The 22,206-nt window shown below is 37.6% G+C and overlaps 1 protein-coding gene across 8 annotated transcripts in view; it reads left to right on the top strand.

Moving 5' to 3' along the window:
• DLG1 (discs large MAGUK scaffold protein 1) overlaps window positions 1-22,206 on the top strand; it is a 319,299-nt gene that overhangs the window by 197,401 nt on the left and 99,692 nt on the right. For all 8 annotated transcript variants that reach the window (XM_045185871.2, XM_024577978.3, XM_024577976.3 and 5 more), the window contains one exon: window positions 16,738-16,840. In XM_045185871.2, coding sequence (XP_045041806.1) covers window positions 16,738-16,840 — 103 coding nt within the window. The remainder of the gene's footprint in view (window positions 1-16,737; window positions 16,841-22,206) is intronic.

The raw sequence follows: 22,206 nt of genomic DNA, 5'->3' as shown, positions 1-22,206 counted from the left end.
AATTAATGTTAAAATGTCCATGTGGGACAACTTTATATGAGTCACTGACACACTGCTTGTTTATGTTAGACTGACCAATATGATCTGTTTCACCCAGAACTTACCCAGTTTGGGCATTGAAAGCCACATCAAGAAACCCCTTCGGTCTTAATTTTAAAACTGAAAATCCCAGAATATGCAGGCCAATTGCTGATCCTAATGTGAGTGTAAATTAAGTACAGCCTTATGTTTGGCAGTATACATCAATAACCTTAAAATTTTAATGCTTATAAGCCCCTCTAAGGTAATATCCTCAAAGCAATAGGAAAAAAATTAGAAACAAGAAAAATATGAGAAAAGATACTCAAAACTAAATAAATTTTGAAACAAACATGTAAATACCTCATTATACAAATTTAGCTGTTTTCAGTCTTAAGCGTGTATCAAAAGTGACCTTCAGGCCTTGTTAAAAGGCAGATTTCTAGACCTCATCCCCAAACCTTCTGATTTAGCATGACATAGCTAGAATCTGAAAATGTATATTTCTAGCAAGTTCCCATGAAATACTGATATTGCTGCCCCTGGGATCCAAACTTTGTGAACCACTCTTCTAAAGACATCCCTGTTATTGATTTTTAATGATAAACCCGTATTACTGAGAAAGTATAAGTAAGTTATTTGGAAAAGCAAGGAAATAAGTAATAGGCTTTATAAAATATTTCCTTTAGCCCTGGCTGGTGTGGCTCAGTGGATTGGGTGCCAGCCTGCAAAACAAAGGGTCGCTGGTTCAATTCCCAGGCAGGGCACATGCCTGGGTTGTGGGCCACGTTCCTGATAGGGGGCGCTAAAGAGGCGACTACACAGTGATGTTTCTCTCCCTCTCTTTCTCCTTCCTTTCCCCTCTATCTAAAAATAAATAAATAAAATCTTTAAAGTTTTAAAAAAGTAAATAAAATATTTCCTTTAGCATTTAATTTTGTTAAAGAAGTTTCTGAAATCATGATCTATTACATATGTAGAACGCCACATTTTTCAGTGTAGTATAAGTGATATTACTGTTATTTCCAGTGATGCCAGACACAGTGGAAAATATAGTTAATATTCACTGAAAATTTAGAATCATGGAGGCTTAGAATTAAAAGTGAACCAAAGACTGCAACAGAAATGTCTCCATCATAAAAGCAGTGAGAAAAGTTACAATTGTCAGAATAAACTTTTTTAGAGCTCTTGAAATTAACCAAAGGTTTGACTCAATTCAGAAAGTGTTATTCAAGAAAATTGGCTGAAACTCCATAAGAATGAGCTTTAACATGTGTAAGTCCCATCCATGGCTCTGTAGTACATTAGCCATGAAAAATAGCCAACATTCAGAGTGAAAAAACAGTATCTTAAAAGCCACTAGAGATACCAGAATGGGGGTAGAACTTTCAGAGGCTCTTTCTCAGAGAACCGTTATATTGGACCTGTCTGTTTTTGGAACACTATTTTTAAGGCTCTCTGTATTTGTCCTGATTCAGAGCTCTACCAGTACAAAAGTCTGTCAAAACAATTACAAACACATTATGGCAGTTTGAGACATTGGGTAACATTTGGAGCAAGCAATAGACTAATCAGAAAACTTAAAAAAAAAAAAACTGGAATGAGATCTCCGTAGAGGCTCTCTGTAAAGCTCTGACATACATCTTGGAATCTGATATATTCCAGGACATCTGTATGTCCTGGACTGTGTATATGCTCAAGAAAGGCCTCAAAAGGCCCTAAATTTTCACCTCTGGCTGAGCACAAGACTCTGTGCAAGCAGGAAGCAAAGATTTCAGGCAGTTATCAGTTGCCTGCCTGAATGTTGAAGACATTACCAAATGTGCACACAGAGCCCTTCAGCAAAGTAGGTATTTAAAGGTATTTAAAGCTCTGTCAACTTCCAGTCAAGATGGAGGCATAGGTAAACAGGGCTTGCCCCTTCTCACAACCACAGCAAAAATTACAACTAAATTACAAAACAACTATTAACCAGAATTGTCAGAAAATCAAGTTGTATAGAAGTGCGACAACCAAGGAATTAAAGAAGTCGTATTTATCCAGAGGTAAGGGGGGTGGAGACGTGGAATGGGCAGTCCTGCACCCATGTGTGGTGGGAAAAAAATCAGATATCTCAAGAGTGAGGAATACCAGCCCCCACCAGACCACCCAGCCCAGGGTTCCAGTGCCAGGAAAATAAGTTTCCATAACTTCTGGCTGTAAAAACTAGTGGGGGTTGGGTCAGTGAAAGAAACTGAAGGATTCTCAGGCATCTCCACTTAAAGGACCCGCAACAGCCTTAGAACTTAACTCCCTCTGGGCTCCAGCACTGGAGCAGCAGCTGAAAGGGCACCAGTGGCGTACGGGGAGAAACTGAAGTGTCTGGCTTCAGGGATAGTGCCATAGGACAGCTTCCTCCCTGATAAAACTCCAGAGACCAGGTAGCAGTCATTGTACCTATACTCTGATCCCTCCCCAACACAGAGTGATGGAGGGGCAACACCATATTTGAGACTCCATCAACCTGGTTCACACAGGTTACCCCTCCCCGGCAGTTGCCTACAGCTCCACACCATCCAATTTACAGGTGCCCTTTTCTACAATAACCCATACTATTAAGATAAGAGGTCAAAGCAGCTCTACCTTGTACATAGAAACAAACAAATGGAGGCTGCCAAAATGAGGAGACAAAGAAATACGGCCCAAATGAAAGAAACCCAGACAGAAATGAAGGTTACACTAAGGAAATAATGAAAAATTTACCTGGAATCAACAGAGGAGTGGACCAAATCGAGAAACAAATCAAAGATTTGGAACATAAGGAAGAAAAAAATACTCAATTAGAACAACAACAAAAAAAAAGAAAACAAGGATAGGGTAAGGAACCTCTGAGATATCTTCAAATGTACCAACATTTGAATCACAGGAGTGCCAAAACAAGAAGAGAAAGAGCAAGAAACTGAAAACTTATTTGAAAAAATAATGAAAGAAAAATTCCCTAATTTGATTAAGAAAATAGATACACAGACCCAGAAAGCACAGTCCCAATCAAGATGGATATAAAGAACACCACACCAAGACACAGAGTAATTACATTTCCAAGGGTAAAGATAAAGGAATCTTTAAAAGTAGCAAAAGAAAAGCAGATACTGACAAAGGAGTTCTCATAAGGCTGTCAGCTGATTTCTCAAAGTATGCAGGCAAGAAGGGGCTGGAAAGAAGTATTCAAAGTGATGAAAAGCAAGGACCTACAACCTAGATTACTCTATCTAGCAAAGCTATCATTTAGAATCAAAGAACAGATAAAGGGCTTCCCAGACAAGGTAAGGCTAAAGAGGTTCATCATCACCAAGCAATTATTATGTGAAATGTTAAAGGGACTTATTTAAGAAAAAGAAGATCAAAACTATGAACAATAAGATGGCAGTACATTTACAACTATCAACAATTGAGTCTAAAAAACAAACCAAGCAAACAAGCAGGACAGAAACAATCATAGATATGGAGATCATTTGGAGGGTTATGAGTTGGGAGAGGGAATAGGGAGAAAGGGGGGAAAGGTGCAGGGATTAAGAAGTACAAATAGGTAGGTACAGTATAGATGGGGTGATGTAAAGTACAGTATAGGAAATAGGGTAGCCAAAGAACTTATATGCATACCCATAAACATGAACTAAGGGGGTATTGATGGTGGGAATGTGTGGTACTGGGTGGAGGGGGGCTAAGGGTGAAAATTGGGACAACTCTAATTGCATAATAAAATATATTAAAAAAATAATTTTAAAAATCTTTGTCAAATCATTAACTGACTACTTAGCTAACCTGGCAGGGACTTCATTGGCATACACAACAAAGAAAATAATCTTTATAGAATTCAGAGAAAGTCACCAAACAACAATAGCCAGCCAAGGGAAGACACTGATTTCCAGTATTGCTATATTATATTATTTTAAATGTCCAGTTCTTAACAAAAATTGTGATATGCCCAAAATATGGCCTGTACACAGGGGAAAGAAACAATCAATACAAACTTTTCCCAAGAAAGCCCTACGATGGACTTTAAAGACCTTTAATCACAAATTTTAAATGTTTAAAGAACTAAAGGAAACCATGTCTGAAAAATGAAAGCATGAAAACAAAGCTCTTCAAGTAGAGAATATCAATAAAGATATATCTATTATATAAAAAAAAGAACCAAGTAGAAATTTTCAAGTAGGAAAATACAATAATGAAATGTAATAATTTAGACAAGCTCAACCGCAAATTTGAACTGGCAGAAGAAAGTGTTATCACACTTGTAGATAGCTTTATTGAGATTATCCAGGCTGAAGAATGGAAACAAAAAGGAATGAAGAAAAATTAACAGAGTCTCAAACACCTGTGGGATATCAGGTGTATCAATATATGCATAATGAAGTCTCAGAGGGATCTACTGTCTGTGGCTGACTCCTTCAGTTGTCAATCTAGTCACTCTGCAATCAGCAATCATGCTGTTTACCACCAGGCGGGGCAGAATCCCTCCTGGGGTCAGGGCTGTAGTTTTCCCTCAGGCTCATGCCACTCGGAGGGGAGTGGTCTGCCTGAGCAAGATGGTTGCTGCAGTAATGGGGATGACTCAGCACCACAGTCCCGGCATCTATTCTCTCAGTTTTCCCCAAAGCCTTCATCCCCAGTCTCTTCCCAAGTCTCTAGTCCATTCTGTCCCTTCCCACCCTTTGCTGGAGCCCAGGGTAAGTGGCTGCAAATGAAAGTTTATGCTTTTCCCTGTTAAACAGCTCTTTGTGTCTCTAGCCATCAGTCTGTGGCAGACAGCAACCCTGCCGCTTTTTGCAGATGGATGTTATCTGTGTACTTTTCGGACTCAGGTGCTCTAGGCTGGGTATGCCAGCTTAGGAGTCAGACCCACACTTCTCACGGGGATCCAGCCAGCCGCTTAAATATCACTCCAGCACTTCAGCTGCCACCTGTGGGCACCCACACAGCCCTCTCATGTCTCCACCACAATCCCTGCCAGCCACATTGTACTGAAGCTGATTCTTCTGTCTGTGGTAACAAGGCTTTTCTCTCACTATTGTTCAGCTGTTTGTTCTAGATGATTTCTCCACGGTTGTGTTTCCAGGTTGGTCCTGGGAGGAGGTGAGTGTAACTTCCATTCACTCCACTGCCATCTTGGATCCCCTCCAAATTAAATTCTTTTATTAATTTTTACACATCTGAGAAACTTTGTAAATTCCAAGAATAAACTTGACGAGTTCCACAACGTAGACTGATCATAATCAAACTGTCAAAAGACAAAAGAAAGAATTATGAAAGCAGAGGGAGAAATAACTCTTGTACGTGGTAGCCTCAATAAGATTAACAGCTGATTTCTCATCCAAAACAATGGAGGCCACAGGCAATGGGATGACGTATTCAAAGTTCTTAAAGGGAAATATTTACCAAGAATTCTGTATCTAGCCAAACTGCCCTTCAGAAAGGAAGAACAATAAGACATTCCAAGGTAAACAAAAGCTGAGGAACTTTATCTCTAGAAAGCCTTCCCTATAAGAAATTCTATAGGGAATTCCTTCAGACTAAAATAAAAGGAGTAATCCAAGTTCAAGAAATAAAGGACATCTTTAAAGGTAACTACAAAATATATAAAACAGCATCAGTGACATTTTTGTGTAATTTTTTTCTTCTACCTAATTTAAAGGACAACTGAATAAAACAATTTTAAATCTATCGATGGGCACAAATTGTACAAAAATTTGATAATGTGTATGTACAGATGACATTAGTGTCACAAACAGGATAGAGGGCACAGAATTACAGAAGAGCAGAGTTTTTCTATACTATTGAAGTTAAGTTAGTATTAATTCAGTGTATACTGTTATAACATGTTAATTACAATCCAGAGAAATTACTAAGGAAATAACTCAAAATATATGTAATAAAAAAAGGGGGGGAATTAAAATGGTACACTAGAAAATATTTAACAAAACAGGGTAGTAATGGAGGAAAAGAGAAACAAAAACAGACATAAGGAATAAAGAAAACAGCAAAATGGGTGAAATAAATCTTTTTGATAACTACATTAACTATAAATGAATTAAGAATTCTGATTAAAACATATTGACAGGGTGGATTAAAAAGGTCTAGCTGTAAGCCGTCTAAGAGACACGCTTTAGATTTTTTTTTAAGCTTTAATTTCAGCAAAGATTGAGAAAGGTTGTAAAAAATAGACCATGCAAGCAGTAACCAAGAAACACCTACAGTGGCTATACTAGTATCAGAAAAAGTAAATTTTAAGTCAAAAATTGTGACGAATGGTGAAAGACATCTTATAGTGTATGTGTTGTATAGATTATATATGATGTATAGTTATATGAGGGGGGTACCAAAAAACAATTTATTTATAAAAAACCGTGCATTTACTTTTACATGTTTAAATTTCAGTAACCTTATAAATACTCTATTTGATGCAATACACCTATCGAAACATTTTTTCCACTGCTCAAAACAGTTTTTGAACTCATCAATTTGATACCTCTTGGGTGTTTCTGCGATTTTTTGCTTTACCTCTTCCACATCAGCAGAATGCTCCCCTTCAAGGACTTTTTCATCCAGGAAAACAAAAAAATGTCACTTAGGGCAAGATCAGGTAAATAGGGAGGGTGGGACACACAGGGTCATACCATTTTTCATCAAAAACTGGTGAACACTCAACATGATCTGGACAGGTGCGCTCATAAATTACCTTTAATGAAATGGGCAAACGCATTGAAAGAATCTTCAAAAACAGTTCACTGAAGCCTAACATACCCTCTCACAACAACTCCCATTGGTACACTGATACAGATGAGTTCCTAGGACAATCACCTAACTGGGTAAGCCTATGGTACAATGAGCCCGCCATCCAGAAGGTTTTTTGAGGGGGTGGTTTTCCCTCGTATGTATTGTGTAATTATTGGTAAGTTCCTAGAAAGGCATTAACTATTGAAACTGACTTAAGAAGAAATATAAAATCTGAATAGACCTATATGAAGGAGCAAGAATTGATCATCAAACCTTCTTGCAAAGGAAAAAACCTAGGATTAAATGGCCTCACTGGTGTAGTCTACCAAACATTTGGAGAAGAATTAATACCAGTCATTCACAAACTCTTCCTAAAAAAGAACATACATGAAAAACACTTCTCAACTCTTTGTCCTACGCCAGTACTATTCTTACATTAGACCAAACAAGGACAGCAGTGGAAGAGAACACTACAAACCAATATCCATCATGAATGTAGATATAAGAATCCTCAATAAATAGGAAACTGGATCCAGCACCATAAAAACATGATTATACACTATCATCAAAAGGAATATACATCATAACCAAGTAGACTTTAAGGAATGCTTGAGGTTCGATATATGAAAATCAATCAAGTATGACACCATTTTGATAAAGGATATAAACCACATGATTATCTCAATAGACACAACAAAAACATTTATTGAAAACCACCACCTTTACCTCATAAAAACAGTAAACAGCCCTGACCAGTGTGGCTCAGTTGGTTGGGCAGCACTCCATGAAGTTGAAAGGTTGACACATGCATAGGTTGTAGGTTCAGACCCTAATCTGGTGCATATGAGAGGCAGCTGATTGATGTTTCTCTCTTCCATAGATGTTTTCCTCCCTCTATCTCTCCCTTCCCCTCTCACTAAAAATAAATAAATAAAATCTTTTTTAAAAGAACAGATTAGGAATGGAAGACAACTTCCTCAACCTGATAACAAGTATCAATAAAAAATTGGTAGCTTAGATGCTGAAACACCAAAACCTTTCCCTCTAAAATCAGGAAGAAGATAAGGGTGTCCACTCTTGCCACTTACTATTAAACATTGTATGGAAGTGCCCAGACAAGGCACGTAGACAAGAAAAAGAAATAAAAGCCTTCTAAATTAAAAGGGAAAATTTTCTGTATATGCATATTCCATGATCTTAAATGTAGAAAATCTTAGGAAATGTAACAATAAAAAGCTAATAGAGCTAATAAACAACCTCAGCAATTTGTGGGACAGAAAATCAGTATCCAAAATACACTTGTTTTTATGTATACCAGCATTGACCAATCTAAAAAGTGAAATTAACAAAAACAATTACATTTACAATAGTATTAAAAAGAGTAAAATACTTAGGAATAAATTTTTTTAAGTATGTAAACAAAATGTAGGATATCCATACAATGCAGTACTATTCAGCCTTAATAATTAATGAAGTACTGGTACCTGCCACAAGGATGAAGGGTGAAAACATGCTAAGTGAAAGAAGCCAAACACTAATGGTCACAGATTATAGTACACCATTTATTTAAAATGTACAGAACAGAAAAATCTATAGAGTCAGAAAATAGGTTACTACTTGCCAGGGTCTAAAGAAGAAGGAGGTGATTCCCCCTCCAACTGATCACAAAAAAAGAGTATATGGAAGCTGTGAACACCAGGATACCTGCTGGAAGAGGAAACCCACCAATAAAGGAACCGCCAACAGATAACAATAGAAAAAGGTGAAGGAGGGAGTAGAAGCCACACTAACTCAACCCAGGACCTATCTGGAAATACAACTAAGTGGTGGAGAAATTACTCAGAACAAACAACTGAACAAGAGCAAGAGGGAATCGTCAAGACCTTGTACACACTGAAGAACCAGCTTCAACACAACCAGCTGCCCTCACCTGCACAACAGAATACAAGACGTGGTGGACGGAGTGACCCTCAGTTAACCAGCTGCAGGGAAAGACTCACCAAAGAAAGACCCAACAACAATCAAAACACAAACACATACAGAGAGCCATCATAAACAACAGCCCAAGACCAGTGAGCTCAGGAGATCAAGGAGACTGCACCACTGAATCCCACAGGTCTTCTACCATAGAAGTTCACACCATAAGCCCAGGGAGTCAGAACAGATCAATGTAAGAAGCAGAGGCTAACAAGAAGAGTCTCACAAATGATGGGATGACAAAGAAACAGTCCCCAAATGAAAGGAAAGGAGGAAGCCTCAGAAAGAATGCTAAATGAAATAGAGGCAAGTCAACTACCAGATAATGAGTTCAAAGCAGTGGTTATCAGGAAGCTCAATGAGCTCACAGAGAATTTGTTGGGAACCGTCCTGCCCGGTTTCAGAAACTGTAACCCCTCGTGGCTAAGGCTGAGTAAAAAGACCCTGGGACCAGAGGCCACTTAGGAGACAAAGCTTATCTTCCTTGTAGGGGCACTGCCTCTGCGCCCCTTTCACCTCACCCTGCTTGGCCCCAGGCGGATGACTGGTTGGCCAATGACGGGTAAGATTCCTAAGACTGGCATGGTCATGAAGGGGCCCTCAGGGAAGGACTTGGGGGCTACAGAAAAAGGGGGTGATGGATCCTGGCCCCTCGGCTTTGACATAGCCTGGGTCCTCATTCTGTCTGCAAGGAGTCTCCTAATCTCTTGGAAGCCTTACTTGCCCTCCCTGACTTAAGCCTGAAACAATGCAGGAGGTCGGTGCAGGCCCTGTGCTGGAAAGGGCAGGTTCCCCAGGGCGATCAGGCCTAAGAAAGAATGCATAAAATCCTATGAAACCTACTTTACTAATACTCTCAATTTAAATGATAAGGTCCAAGCATGAAATGAGTTTGTTCCCCAAAGTTTTATGGCCCTTTAGCTATCTGACCCTGACTCTAAAGAAGTCCTCATGGTTCTTTGAGTGTTATCTATTGTTTGATCATTTCTGCCTGACAATGATGAGCTTTATGTATACGCTCTGTATTCCTGTGCAAATTAAACCCAATAAAAGACTGCCCAGACAAGGGACGGGGCTGGCCCTCTCTTTCACTGAGAGAGCGGCCGTGTCATCCCTTTTCCTCTACAGGATTTCTGTAGTCCGTGTGAATTTGTCTGGTCTCATCCATAACACCACGGACACTGCAGGCTGGTGTTCGCATCAAGAATTACCAAAAACTACAGGGAAACTACAATGAACTCACTGCAAACTGTATCAACATGAAAAAGGAAATAGAAACTATCAACAAAGGCCAAGAGGAAGTGAAGACTACAATTTCTGAACTGAAGAACACAGTAGAAGGAATCAAAAGGAGGCTCGATGAAGCAGAGGATCAGATCAGCAAGCCTGAGGACAAGGTAGAAAAAACACCCAGAAAGAGCAAGAAAAGGAAAAGAGACTCAGAAGGAACCAAGAGGGGTTACGGGAAATGCAGAACAAGATGAAACGTAACAATATTCATATAATAGGGATACCAGAAGGAGAAGAAGAAGAGCAAGGGATATAAAACCGGTTTGAGAAAGTAATGATGGAAAACTACCCTAATTTGATGAGCGAAAAAGTCACACAAATCCAGGAATCACAGAGAGTCCCAAGCAAGGGGAACCCAAAGAGGCCCACTTCAAGACACATCATAATTAAAATGGCAAAATTCCAAGGTAAGAGATCATTGTAAAGGCAGCGAGGGGAAAACAGGAAGTAACATACAGGGGAGCCCAAATAAGACTAGCAGCTGACTTCTCAATGGAAATGGTGCAAGCCAGAAGGGAATGGCAAGAAATATTCCAAGTAATGAGAACCAAGAGGCCTGCAACCAAGACTACTCTATCCAGCAAGGCTCTCAATTAAAATGGAAGGACGAGTAAGGAGCTTCCCAGACAAAGGAAGCCTCAAAGAATATACCTTCTCCAAACCAGCTCTGACACAGATGCTAAAGGGTCTGCTTTTAAGAACAGGAAGAAAAACAGTGAAGCAGAGGAACACAGGTATGAAAAAATGGCACTGAGTAAGTACCTATCAATAATAACCTTAAACGTAAATGGATTAAATGCCCCAATCAAAAGACACAGATTAGCTGAATGGATAACAAAACATGACCCACACATATGCTGCCTACAAGAGGCACACCTCAGAACAAAAGACCTACACAGACTGAAAGTGAAGGGCTGGAACAAATATTCCAAGCAAATGGACAGGAAAAAAAAAAGCTGGGGTAGCAATACTCCTATCAGACAAGATAGACTTCAAAAAAAGGGCCATAAAAAGAGACCCAGAAGGTCACTTCATAATAGTTAAGGGAAGAATCCATCAAGACGACATAAACATTGTAAATACATATGCACCCAACATAGGAGCACCCAAATACATAAAGAAAATCTTGGAGGACTTCATGAAAGATATTGACAGCAACACAATTATAGTAGGGGTTTTAACACCCCACTGTCAAAAATGGACAGATTTTCCAAACAAAATATCAACAAACATATTGCGACATTGAACAATGTCATATATCAAATGAACTTAACTGATATATACAGAGCCTTTCATCCCAAAGAAGCAAAATACACATTATTTTCAAATGCCCATTGACATTTCCAAAGATAGACCACATGATAGGACACAAAACAAGCTTCAACAAATTCAAGAAAACTGAAATCATATCAAGCATTTTCTCGGACCACAAGGGACTGAAACTAGAAACCAACCTCAAGGAAAAAATCCCCCAAACACTCAAACTCATGGAGATTGAATAGCATGCTATTAAAGAATGAATGGGTCAAGAATGAGATTATGGAAGAAATAAATAATTTTTGGAAATAAATGAAAATGAACTCACGACAATCCAAAACTTACGGGACACAGCAAAGCCAGTCCTGAGAGGGAAGTTCATAGCGATACAGGCCTACCTAAAAAGAATAGAAATATCTCAAATAAACAACCTAACCCTACACCTACAAGAACTCGAGGAACAACAACAAACACAACCCAGAGCAAGTACAAGGAAGGAAATAACCAAGATCAGAGCAGAATTAAATGACACAGAGACTAAAAGCACAATTCTAAGGATCAATGAATCTAGGAGCTGATTCTTTGAAAAGATAAACAAAATCAACAAGCCTTTAAGCAGGCTCATGAAGAAAAAAAGAGAGAGGATCCAAATAAACACAATCAGAAATGAAAGAGGAGAGATTACAACTGATACCACAGAAATACAAAGGAATGTAAGAAGTTACTACGAAGAACTAACTACATGGCAAGATATTTGAAAACCTAGGTGAGACGGACAAATTTCTAGAAAAATATAGTCTTCCAAAACTCAATGAAGAAGGAGCAGAAAGCCTAAACAGCTCTATAACAGCTGATGAAATTGAAGCAATAATCAAAAAGTTTCCAACACACCAAAGCCCTGGACCAGATGGTTTCACAGAAGAATTTTACAGAGCGTTTAAGGGAGAGCTAACCCCTATACTTCACAGATTATTCCAAAAAAATTCAAGAAGATGGAAGACTCCCAAACTCTTTTTATGAAGCCAGCATCATCCTAATCCCAAAACCAGAAAAAGACACACCAAAGAAAGAAAACTTCAGGCCAATATCGTTGATATGAACATAGATGCTAAAATCCTCAACAAAATATTGGCAAACCGCATCCAGCAATGCATTAAAAAGATCATACACCATGACCAAGTGGGATTCATCCTAGGGCTGCAAGGATGGTACAATATTCACAAATCAATAAATATGATACACCACATAAACAAAAGCAAAGACAAAAAGCACATCATCATATCAATAGATGCGGAAAAGTATTTGATAAGGTACAGCACCCATTTATGATAAAAAAAGCACTCAGCAAAGTGGGAATAGAGGGAGCATGCCTTAACACAATAAAGGCCATATATGAGAAACCTACAGCCAACATCATACTCAATGAACGAAAACTTAAGAGCTTTCCCACTAAGATCAGGAACAAGACAAGGATGCCCACTCTCACCACTCCTGTTCAACATAGTATTGGAAGTCCTAGCCACAGCAATCAGACAAGAAAAAGAAATAAAAGGCATCCAAATTGGAAAGGAGGAAGTAAAACTGTCATTGTTTGCAGATGACATGATAGTGTACGTGGAAAATCCTATAGATGCCACCAAAAATCTACTCTACCTAAGAAATGAATATGGCACAACAGCTGGATACAAAGTCAGTACCCAGAAATCAAAGGCAGTTTTGTACACCAACAATGAAATATGAGAAACAGAAATCAGGGGAAAAAATCCCATTTGATAGAGCAACAAAAAAAATAAAGTACCTAGGAATAAACCTAACCAAGGAAGTAAAAGACCTGTACTCAGAAAACTATACAACACTGAAGAAAGAAATTAAGGAAGACACAAATGGAAGCATGTACCATGCTCATGGATTGGAAGAATTAACATCATCAAAATGGCCATACTACTCAAAGTGATTTATACATTCAATGAAATCCCTATTAAAATACCAGTGACGTATTTCACAGATAAAGAGCAACCGTTTCAGAAATTTATATGGAACCATAAACGACCCCGAATAGCTGCAGCAATTTTGAGAAAGAAGAACAAAGCAGGAGGGATCACAATACTTGATACTAAACTGTATTATAAGGCCACTGTTATCAAAACAGCCTGCTATTGGCATAAGAACAGACACATAGAACAGTGGAACAGAACAGAGAGCCTGGAAGTAAACCCAAGTCTCTATGGTCCATTAATAATTGACAAAGGTTGAAAAGCATAAAATGGAGTAAAAATATCCTATTCAACAAATGGTGTTTGGAGAGCTAGACAGCTACATGAAGAAACATGAAACTCAATCACCAACTTACACCATACAAAAGAAATAAATTCAAGGTGAATAAATGACTTAAATATAAGTCATTACACCGTTAGTGTTCTAGAAGAAAACATCTACAGGGAAATCTCAGACATTCCAACGCAGGAACATCTTCACAGATATGTCCCCTAGAGCAAGGGCCATAAAGAAAATAATAAGCAAATGGTACCTCATGAAATTAAAATCTTCTGTATGTCTAAAGAAAACAGTATTAAAATGAAAAGGAACCAACTATATGGGAAAACCTATTTGCTAGTGATACCTCAGACAAGGGTTTGTTCTCTAAAATATGTAAAGAACTCACACTTCTCCAAGGAAGTCATACAGAGGGCCCAGAGACATATGAAAAGATGCTCAGCACCACTAGCGGTCAGAGATGCAAATTAAAACCACAATGAGATACCACCTCATACCATTGAGAATGGCCATGATAAACAAATCAACAAACAAGTGTTGGAGAGGAGGCAAAGAAAAGGGAAATCTAGTGCACTGTTGGTGGAAATACAGACTGTTGCAGCCACTGTGGAAAACAGCATGGAAAGCAATGTCCTCAGAAAACTGAAAATGGAACTGCCTTTTGACCCGGCAGTTCCGCTGCTGGGATTATAAACCACGATCCCTGAAACAGCAATCCAAAAGAACCTATGCACTCCAGTGTTCATAGCAGCACAATTTACAGTATCTAAGTGCTTAAAGTGTTTTAAGTAGCTATAGTAGCTTAGTGCCCATCTGTGAATGAGTGGATCAAAAAGCTATGGTACATTTAAACAGTGGAATTCTATGCAGCAGAGAGAAAGAAGTTACTCCTACCCTTTGCAACAGCATGGATGGATCTGAAGAGCATTATGCTGTGTGAAATATGCCAGGCCATGAGGGACAAATACCATATGATCTCACCTTTAACTGGAACACAATCAACAGAAGAAAAAAGCAAACAAAATATAACCAGAGACATTGAAGTTAAGAACAAGCTAACAATAGCCAGAGGGGAGGGTGGAAGGGATAATGGGGAGAATGGTTTCAGGAACTACTATAAAGGACACATGGACAAAACCAAAGGGGATGGTGGAAGCAGGGGAGGGAGGTGGGTTTGGCTGGGGTGGGGTAGAGAGGTGGGGAGAAAATGCAGACAACTGTAACTGAACAACAATAAAGTAATTTAAAAATATTATGTGTTTATAAAAAAGGAAGAAGAGGGAGGTGAGAAATGACTGCAAAGGTTTAATGCGTTTCTTTTGGGGATAATGAAAATGTCTTGGAATTATCATGGTGGTAGTTGCACATTCCTGTGAGTATACTAAATACCACTAAATTTTACAACAAAAAGTTTGAGTTTTATATAAATCATATATCCTTTTTTAAATGTTAGTGTAGAAAAAGGGAACCTGAGGCTGTTTACACAAATGTCTCAGTACAACCATTTCTTCTAAAATGTTTAATGAGCCTTGGCCAGTGCAACTCAGTTGGTTGGAGCATCGTCCCATAAACCAAAAGGTTGCATGTTCAATTCCTGGTCAGGGCACATGCCTGGTTTTCAAGTTTGGTCCTCAGTGGGGGTGTTTTCAAGAGGCAGCTGACTGATGTTTCTCTCCATGTCTCCCTCCCTTCCCCTCTGTCTCAAATCTATAAGCATGTCTTCCGGTGAGGATAATTTTTAATGTTCAATTATATTTAAGAAAGTTTTTAGTTTTTAGTCTTGTTAATAAATTACTCCTTTTTGAATCTGTATAGATTGTCTTCAATTCATATTTTACGTAGCAAAAGGATTTGATCCCCTGGAATAATTCATTGAATGTTACGATTTTCTCTACAATTGCCAATGAAATTTTATCTTTTCTTTATATTTCTTCCCTTTTTTGTTCTCCTAGGAATTAGGAGGATTTTCTTCATACTCAAAGTAGAACTTTTTATATATTGTTGAGTTTTATATTGCCCTCAGCTAGAGTTACTCTATAAAACCACATAATATTATATTTATTTAGATTAAGGTTTTTAGATCTTGGTTTTTACTCAGGAAATGTTTGTGTGTTCTTGGTTGCATAATGGTATCCTTTATAGTTAATACAAAACACTAGGACTTGACATGATTAAAACGTTCTTTTGTGTAAATTTTATGATCTCAAGAATTTCGAAAATTGGTATGTGATATTGAATAGGCTTTAGATGTCAACAAAACAGCTTCTCATATAAAAGTCAGATGACAGTTCTTTCTTTCCAAAAGTATTCAGTGAAGGTCCTAAACATTGCTGTAGTCTATTAGTTGGTGGTCTTAGAGGGGAAAAAATTGCCTAAATATTTAAAGTTCGTTACATTTAAATGTATTCCTCCACGAATGTCCTATTAAGTTTTTCTTACAGTGGAAGAGGCACAATCTCTGAAGATACCTTTCAGTTACAAATATTGTCAGCCTTTCAGAGATAAGTTGTTTCTTATTCTGAAGTGGAATTGATCACCTCAGTAATTATTTTCACCCAAGAAGGGCCTTTTGTCCAAAAGATGTCTCCTGTCTTATTTAATAACATTTACTCTTAGATGTTGTTAGCCCTTGAAATATGAGCTATTTTAATTCTCTAAATAATTGTTTTTCTATTAACTCCAAAAGAATGAAAGGTATAATTTGGGAAGGGGATGAAGATTATAGGAACTGAGATGAGTAATAAGAATGAAAACATGACAGAAGTTGAAAGAATGCTACAAAATGACTCTCTCTCCCATTACTTGAATTACTAGAGAAATGAAATGTACAAAATGATGATACATGTTGATTTTTCCAGGTTGTCAAATTAAGGTATGTTTTTCAAGTGCTTGATAGGCAACTTTCTGGAAAACCTGGTGAGAAATGTGTTGGTTTTGCTCACATGACCTTCAGCAAAGCATTTTTAATGAATAAAATCATTTTGATTAATATTTTGTTTTACTGTACAATAAATTCTAGTAAATCAGAACAAGAAAACATTTTAGTGATAAAGTAATTAGAAGTAAGTTTTCTTTTATCTGCGCTTATTCAGAGAACAGGCTTTTTATGATTTCTGATCAATGTGATAATTTTCTTTCAAGTTTAAGGTTTGGTTTGGTTTACAGGTGAACAGTGTTGACCTCAGAACTGCCAGCCATGAGCAGGCAGCAGCTGCTTTGAAAAATGCTGGCCAGGCTGTCACAATTGTTGCACAATATCGACCTGAAGGTAATATAATTCTTGCTGTCTATGTTTATTATTTTGGTTTGGAGAATTCTTCCTCTTATTAATGTTTAACTTTTCAAGATTAACTTTCCTTTTTTGTGTATTGGTCTGATTGATTAATCTGTTATATGTACAGTCTGAATCTAGTTCACTATCAAGGTCAAAGTGTTTTTAATAGGATGTAGGAATTCATATCTGCAAAATTCTTTTGAGTATTTAACTGTGATTTAGATTAATTTTCATGTTTCTTTTTTAAAATCTGTCCTCTAACCAAACATACACCTTTTAACATACCTTTTACTAACTCATTGATACAAAAGGATAATAAAAACTATAAATAAAGATAGTAATATTCCCAAAGAAAATTAGGTACTCCCAATTTTTGGTAGCTTTTGAATTAGATATATTTATTAATATTAGGTTTAAGATATATTTCTAATAGCTTCTATTGTTATTTAAAGTAAAGAGAAAGCATACAAGTTTGAGATACCATGTGTTTCTAGGTAGTGAAATAGCATGGATATGACCTTACCAAGTTCCTAGGGGAAGAAAATGGTAATGGAAAGTTTGAGGTCATGCCATATTAAACATATATAAGACTCTAGTGTACATTAACATGAACACTTCTCCAATAAAACCTCAGTGGACTTTAAAAAGCTTAAACACCCAAAGGAATATATAGCATGCTGGTTAATGTCCATAAAGAACAAGGTGAAGAAGTAAAGAGTGATGTGACTAATGGAGCTAAGTGAGACATTCTGTAATGTAGCAGCTATTACATTTATCATTTTTTCTCAGAGTAGAATATATTTTAGTAACAAAACCTAATATGTTTGTTAACTAATCAAAGTAGCATGTTGGGCATTGCTTGCTATTTCATAAAAATATTTACATAAGAGGTAAATTCCAAATAAATTCACATTAACAGAACAAATAATGATTAATATGTGAAGTCAGAATGCCACCTTATTAATTTTTATGAGAAACAAAGCAGTACATGGGACCACATATGCTTCTGGCCAACACTTCTTGCCCTATAGGTATACTGTATGGAAGTCAGGTTATCATCGTGGTTGCTTAGAATTATAGAAAGCATCTCATGTATATGTTTATAAGGAATATTAAAGGGTAAGTCAGTATCTTTTCCGTGACCTCCTGGAAAACACAAAAGCAGCAAATAAAATGAAACACACACACATACACACTTCTACCCGTACAACTCCACCTCACATTAAGGAAAGCTAAGAAGCCTGACTACCTGGAAAACAAAAGATAGGCAAATGTTACTAAGCAGCTTGAGATCTGGTAGGGGCCACATGGAAATAGGGGAAGACTGAAAAAAAAAAAAAAACATTGAATGTTGAGAATGCTCAGTTGTGGCAGAATTTAGAATGTTGTAGAAGATTGCACTTCATAAAGGTGAGGGGGCTTCTTAGGTTAAAAAACATTATCCCTATTTGTTGCAGGCCTCGTGGTAATTGGAGTGAGCTGGCTAGAGCAGAAACCATCCTCGATGTGGTTTGGTTTAGTTTAAACAAGTAGAGGAGCCATGTTTGAATAAAGCAATCTGTCTTCATAGCATCAGATAACATAACAGTCTTTTGGTTTTAAAGGCTGTAAAGAACCTGCGCTTTTACTTCCCTATGCCCCAAAACTTTCTGGTCCAGCCAAATTAGCTTGTCCAGCAAAATACAACTCATTAATGCGTAATTTAACTGGACTTGCATTCATACAAAAATGTTAATAAGAGAATGTGAAAACAGGCAGTAAAGCTTAGCGACAGGTAAAGGTTAGTCACACACACAAAGCATTGGCACAAATTAGATGAAATTTTGTTCTTAATGTTTTTAACAACTTATACATTAACTTACATGAAAAGACCATAAAATAGAAATGTAAGAATAAATGTAGGGGGGAAAATGACCCAACACCAAAAGAAATTAATTTTGAGCTAGCAGAACCCAGGAAAGGTGTACAAGTGTTTTAAATGGGAACACATAGGCAAAGAAACATTGGAGAAAAAACAATAGGGGACATAGAGTAAACAACAGAAAAGTAAGCAAAATGAAAGAAAAATAAAGAGGGTCTTATAAATTGTGAGACAGGCATTAACAATGGAAGACAGGCAATTATTCATATGCAACATATACATAATTAAACTTTCTGGAAAAAAGTTTTAAAAGAAGAATATGAATGTTTGAAATTACAATGCAGTCAAGAAAACTTTCCTGAATTAAAAAGAGTGAATCTTCGCTTTGATAGAAAATAATAGAGTGGTCAAAATTCAGACATATTCTAGTTAATGTTTATTTAAAAAGAATCTTCTGGGACCCAGGTAAAATATTGGTATAATAAGGGAGTAAAAATTGATTGATAGAAGAAAAAACTGCTTTAATGCTTGGTGCACATACACCAGAACAAAGATAGTTAATTTTACTATTTTTATGTTTTGTGGCAGCAGTGTCTTTTTTTTTTTTTAATTTTGATTGTTATTCATTTACAGTTGTATGCCTTTCTCCCCATCCCTCAACCCCACCCCAGCTGAACCCACCTCCCTCCCCCACCTCCACCCTCCCCCTTGATTTGGTCCATGTGTCCATTATAATAGTTCCTGTAACCCCCTCTTCCCACTGTACCCACCCCACTCCCCCCTGGCCACTGCTAGACTGTTCCCAACCTCAATGTCTCTGGTTATATTTTGTTTGCTTTTTTTCTTCTATTGATTATGCTCCAGTTAAAGGTGAGATCATATGGTATTTGTCCCTTACATCTTGGCTTATTTCACTTAGCATAATGCTCTCCAGTTCCATCCATGCTGTTGCAAAGGGTATAAGCTCCTTCTTTCTCTCTGCTGCGTAGAATTCCATGGTGTAAATATACCATAGTTTTTGGATCCCCTCGTTTGCTGATGGGCACTTAGGTTGCTTCCAGTACTTGGCTATTGTAAATTGTGCTGCTATGAACATTGGGGTGCACAGGTTCTTTTGGATTGCTGTTTCAGGGTTCTTAGGGTATAATCCCAGCAGCAGAATTGCTGGGTCAAAGGGCAGTTCCATTTTTAGTTTTCTGAGGAAATTCCATACTGTTTTCCACAGTGGCCACACCAGTCTGCATTCCCACCAACAATGTACTAGGGTTCCCTTTTCTCCGCATCCTCTCCAACATTTGTTTGTGGATTTGTTTATGTTGGCCACTCTGACTGGTGTGAGATGGTACCTCATTGTGGTTTTAATTTGCATCTCTCTGATGGCTAGTGATGCTGAGCATCTTTTCATATGTCTCTGGGCCCTCTGTATGCCTTCCTTGGAGAAGTGTCTGTTCAAGTCCTTTGCCCATTTTTTAATTGGGTTGTTTGTCTTCCTGGAGTGGAATCGTGTGAGTTCTTTATATATTTTGGAGATCAGGCCCTTGTCTGAGGTATCATTGGCAAATATGTTTTCCCATACTGTTGGTTCTCTTTTTATTGTAATGCTGTTTTCTTTAGCCATGCAGAAGCTTTTTATTTTGATGAGGTCCCATTTGTTTATTCTTTCCTTTATGTCCCTTGCTCTAGGGGACATGTCTGTGAGGATGTTGCTGCGTGGAATGTCTGAGATTTTCCTGCCAATGTTTTCCTTGAGGACTTTTATGGTGTTATGACTTATATTTAAGTCTTTTATCCATCTTGAGTTTATTTTTGTGTATGGCGTAAGTTGGTGATCGAGTTTCATTTTTTTGCATGTAGCTGTCCAGATCTGCCAACACCATCTGTTGAAGAGGCTGTTTTTTCTCCATTTTATGCTCCTGCCTCCTTTGTCAAATATTAATTGATCGTATAGATTTGAGTTTATTTCTGGGCTCTCTATTCTGTTCCATTGGTCTATGTGCCTGTTTTTATGCCAGTACCAGGCTGTTTTGATTACAGTGGCCTTGTAATACAGTTTGATATCAGGTATTGTGATCCCTCCTGCTTTGTTCTTCTTTCTCAAAATTGCTGCAGCTATTCGGGGTTGTTTGTGGTTCCATATAAATTTCTGAAATGTTTGTTCTATATCTGTGAAATATGTCATGGGTACTCTAATAGGGATAGCATTGAATCTATAAATCACTTTGAGTAGTATGGCCATTTTGATGATGTTAATTCTCCCAGTCCATGAGCATAGTCCATGCTTCCATTTGTTTGTGTCTTCCTTAATTTCTTTCTTCAGTTTTGTGTAGTTTTCTGAGTACAGGTCTTTTACCTCCTTGGTTAGGCTTATTCCTAGGTACTTTATTTTTCTTGTTGCTATATCAAATGGGATTGTTTTTCCTGATTTCTGTTTCTGCAGTTTCATTGTTGGTGTACAGGAATGCCTTTGATTTCTGAGTATTGACTTTGTATCCAGCTGTTTTGCCAAATTCATTTATTAGGTCGAGTAGTTTTTTGGTGGAGTCTATGGGATTTTCCATGTACACTATCATGTCATCTGCAAACAGTGACAGTTTCATTTCCTCCTTTCCAATTTGGATGCCTTTTATTGATTTTTCTTGTCTGATTGCTGTGGCTAGGACCCCCAATACTTTGTTGAATAGGAGTGGTGAGAGAGGGATCCTTGTCGTCTTCCTGATCTTAGTGGGAAAGCTCTAAGTTTTTGTCCACTGAGTATGATGCTGGCTGGAGGTCTCTCATATAGGGCCTTCATTATATTGAGGAATGCTCCCTCTATTCCCACTTTGCTGAGTGTTTTTATCAGAAATGGGTGCTGTATCTTATCTAATGCTTTTTCTGCATCTATTGATATGATCATGTGATTTTTGTCTTTGGTTTTGTTTATGTGATGCATTATGTTTATTGATTTGCAAATATTGTACCATCCTTGCATCCCTGGGATGAATCCAACTTGGTTATAGTGTATGACCTTTTTAATGTATTGCTGGATGAGGTATGCCAATATTTTGTTGAGAATTTTAGTGTCTGTGTTCATCAGCGATATTGGCCTGAAGTTTTCTTTCTTCGTTGTGTCTTTATCTGGTTTTGGGATTAGGATAATGCTGGCTTCATAAAAAGAGTTTGGGAGTCTTTCATCACTTTGGATTTTTTCGAATAGTCTGTGAAGGATAGGGGTTAGCTCTCCCTTTAATGCTTTGTAGAATTCTCCTGTGAAACCATCTGGTCCAGGGCTTTGGTGTGTTAGGAGTTTTTTGATGACTGCTTCAATTTCGTCTGCTGTTATTGGTCTCTTCAGGTTTTCTGCTGCTTCTTCATTCAGTTTTGGAAGATTATATTTTTCTAGAAATGTGTCCATTTTATCTAGGTTTTCAAATTTCTTAGCATAAAGTTCTTCGTAGTAATTTCTTACAATCCTTTGTATTTCTGTGGTATCAGTTGTAATCTCTCCTCTTTCATTTCT

Source organism: Desmodus rotundus, chromosome 2 (genome assembly GCF_022682495.2).
Source record: "Desmodus rotundus isolate HL8 chromosome 2, HLdesRot8A.1, whole genome shotgun sequence".
Taxonomy (NCBI): Eukaryota; Metazoa; Chordata; class Mammalia; order Chiroptera; family Phyllostomidae; genus Desmodus; species Desmodus rotundus.
Note: the sequence above shows the minus strand (reverse complement) of the source record. Positions and strands in the feature narration are given on the sequence as shown.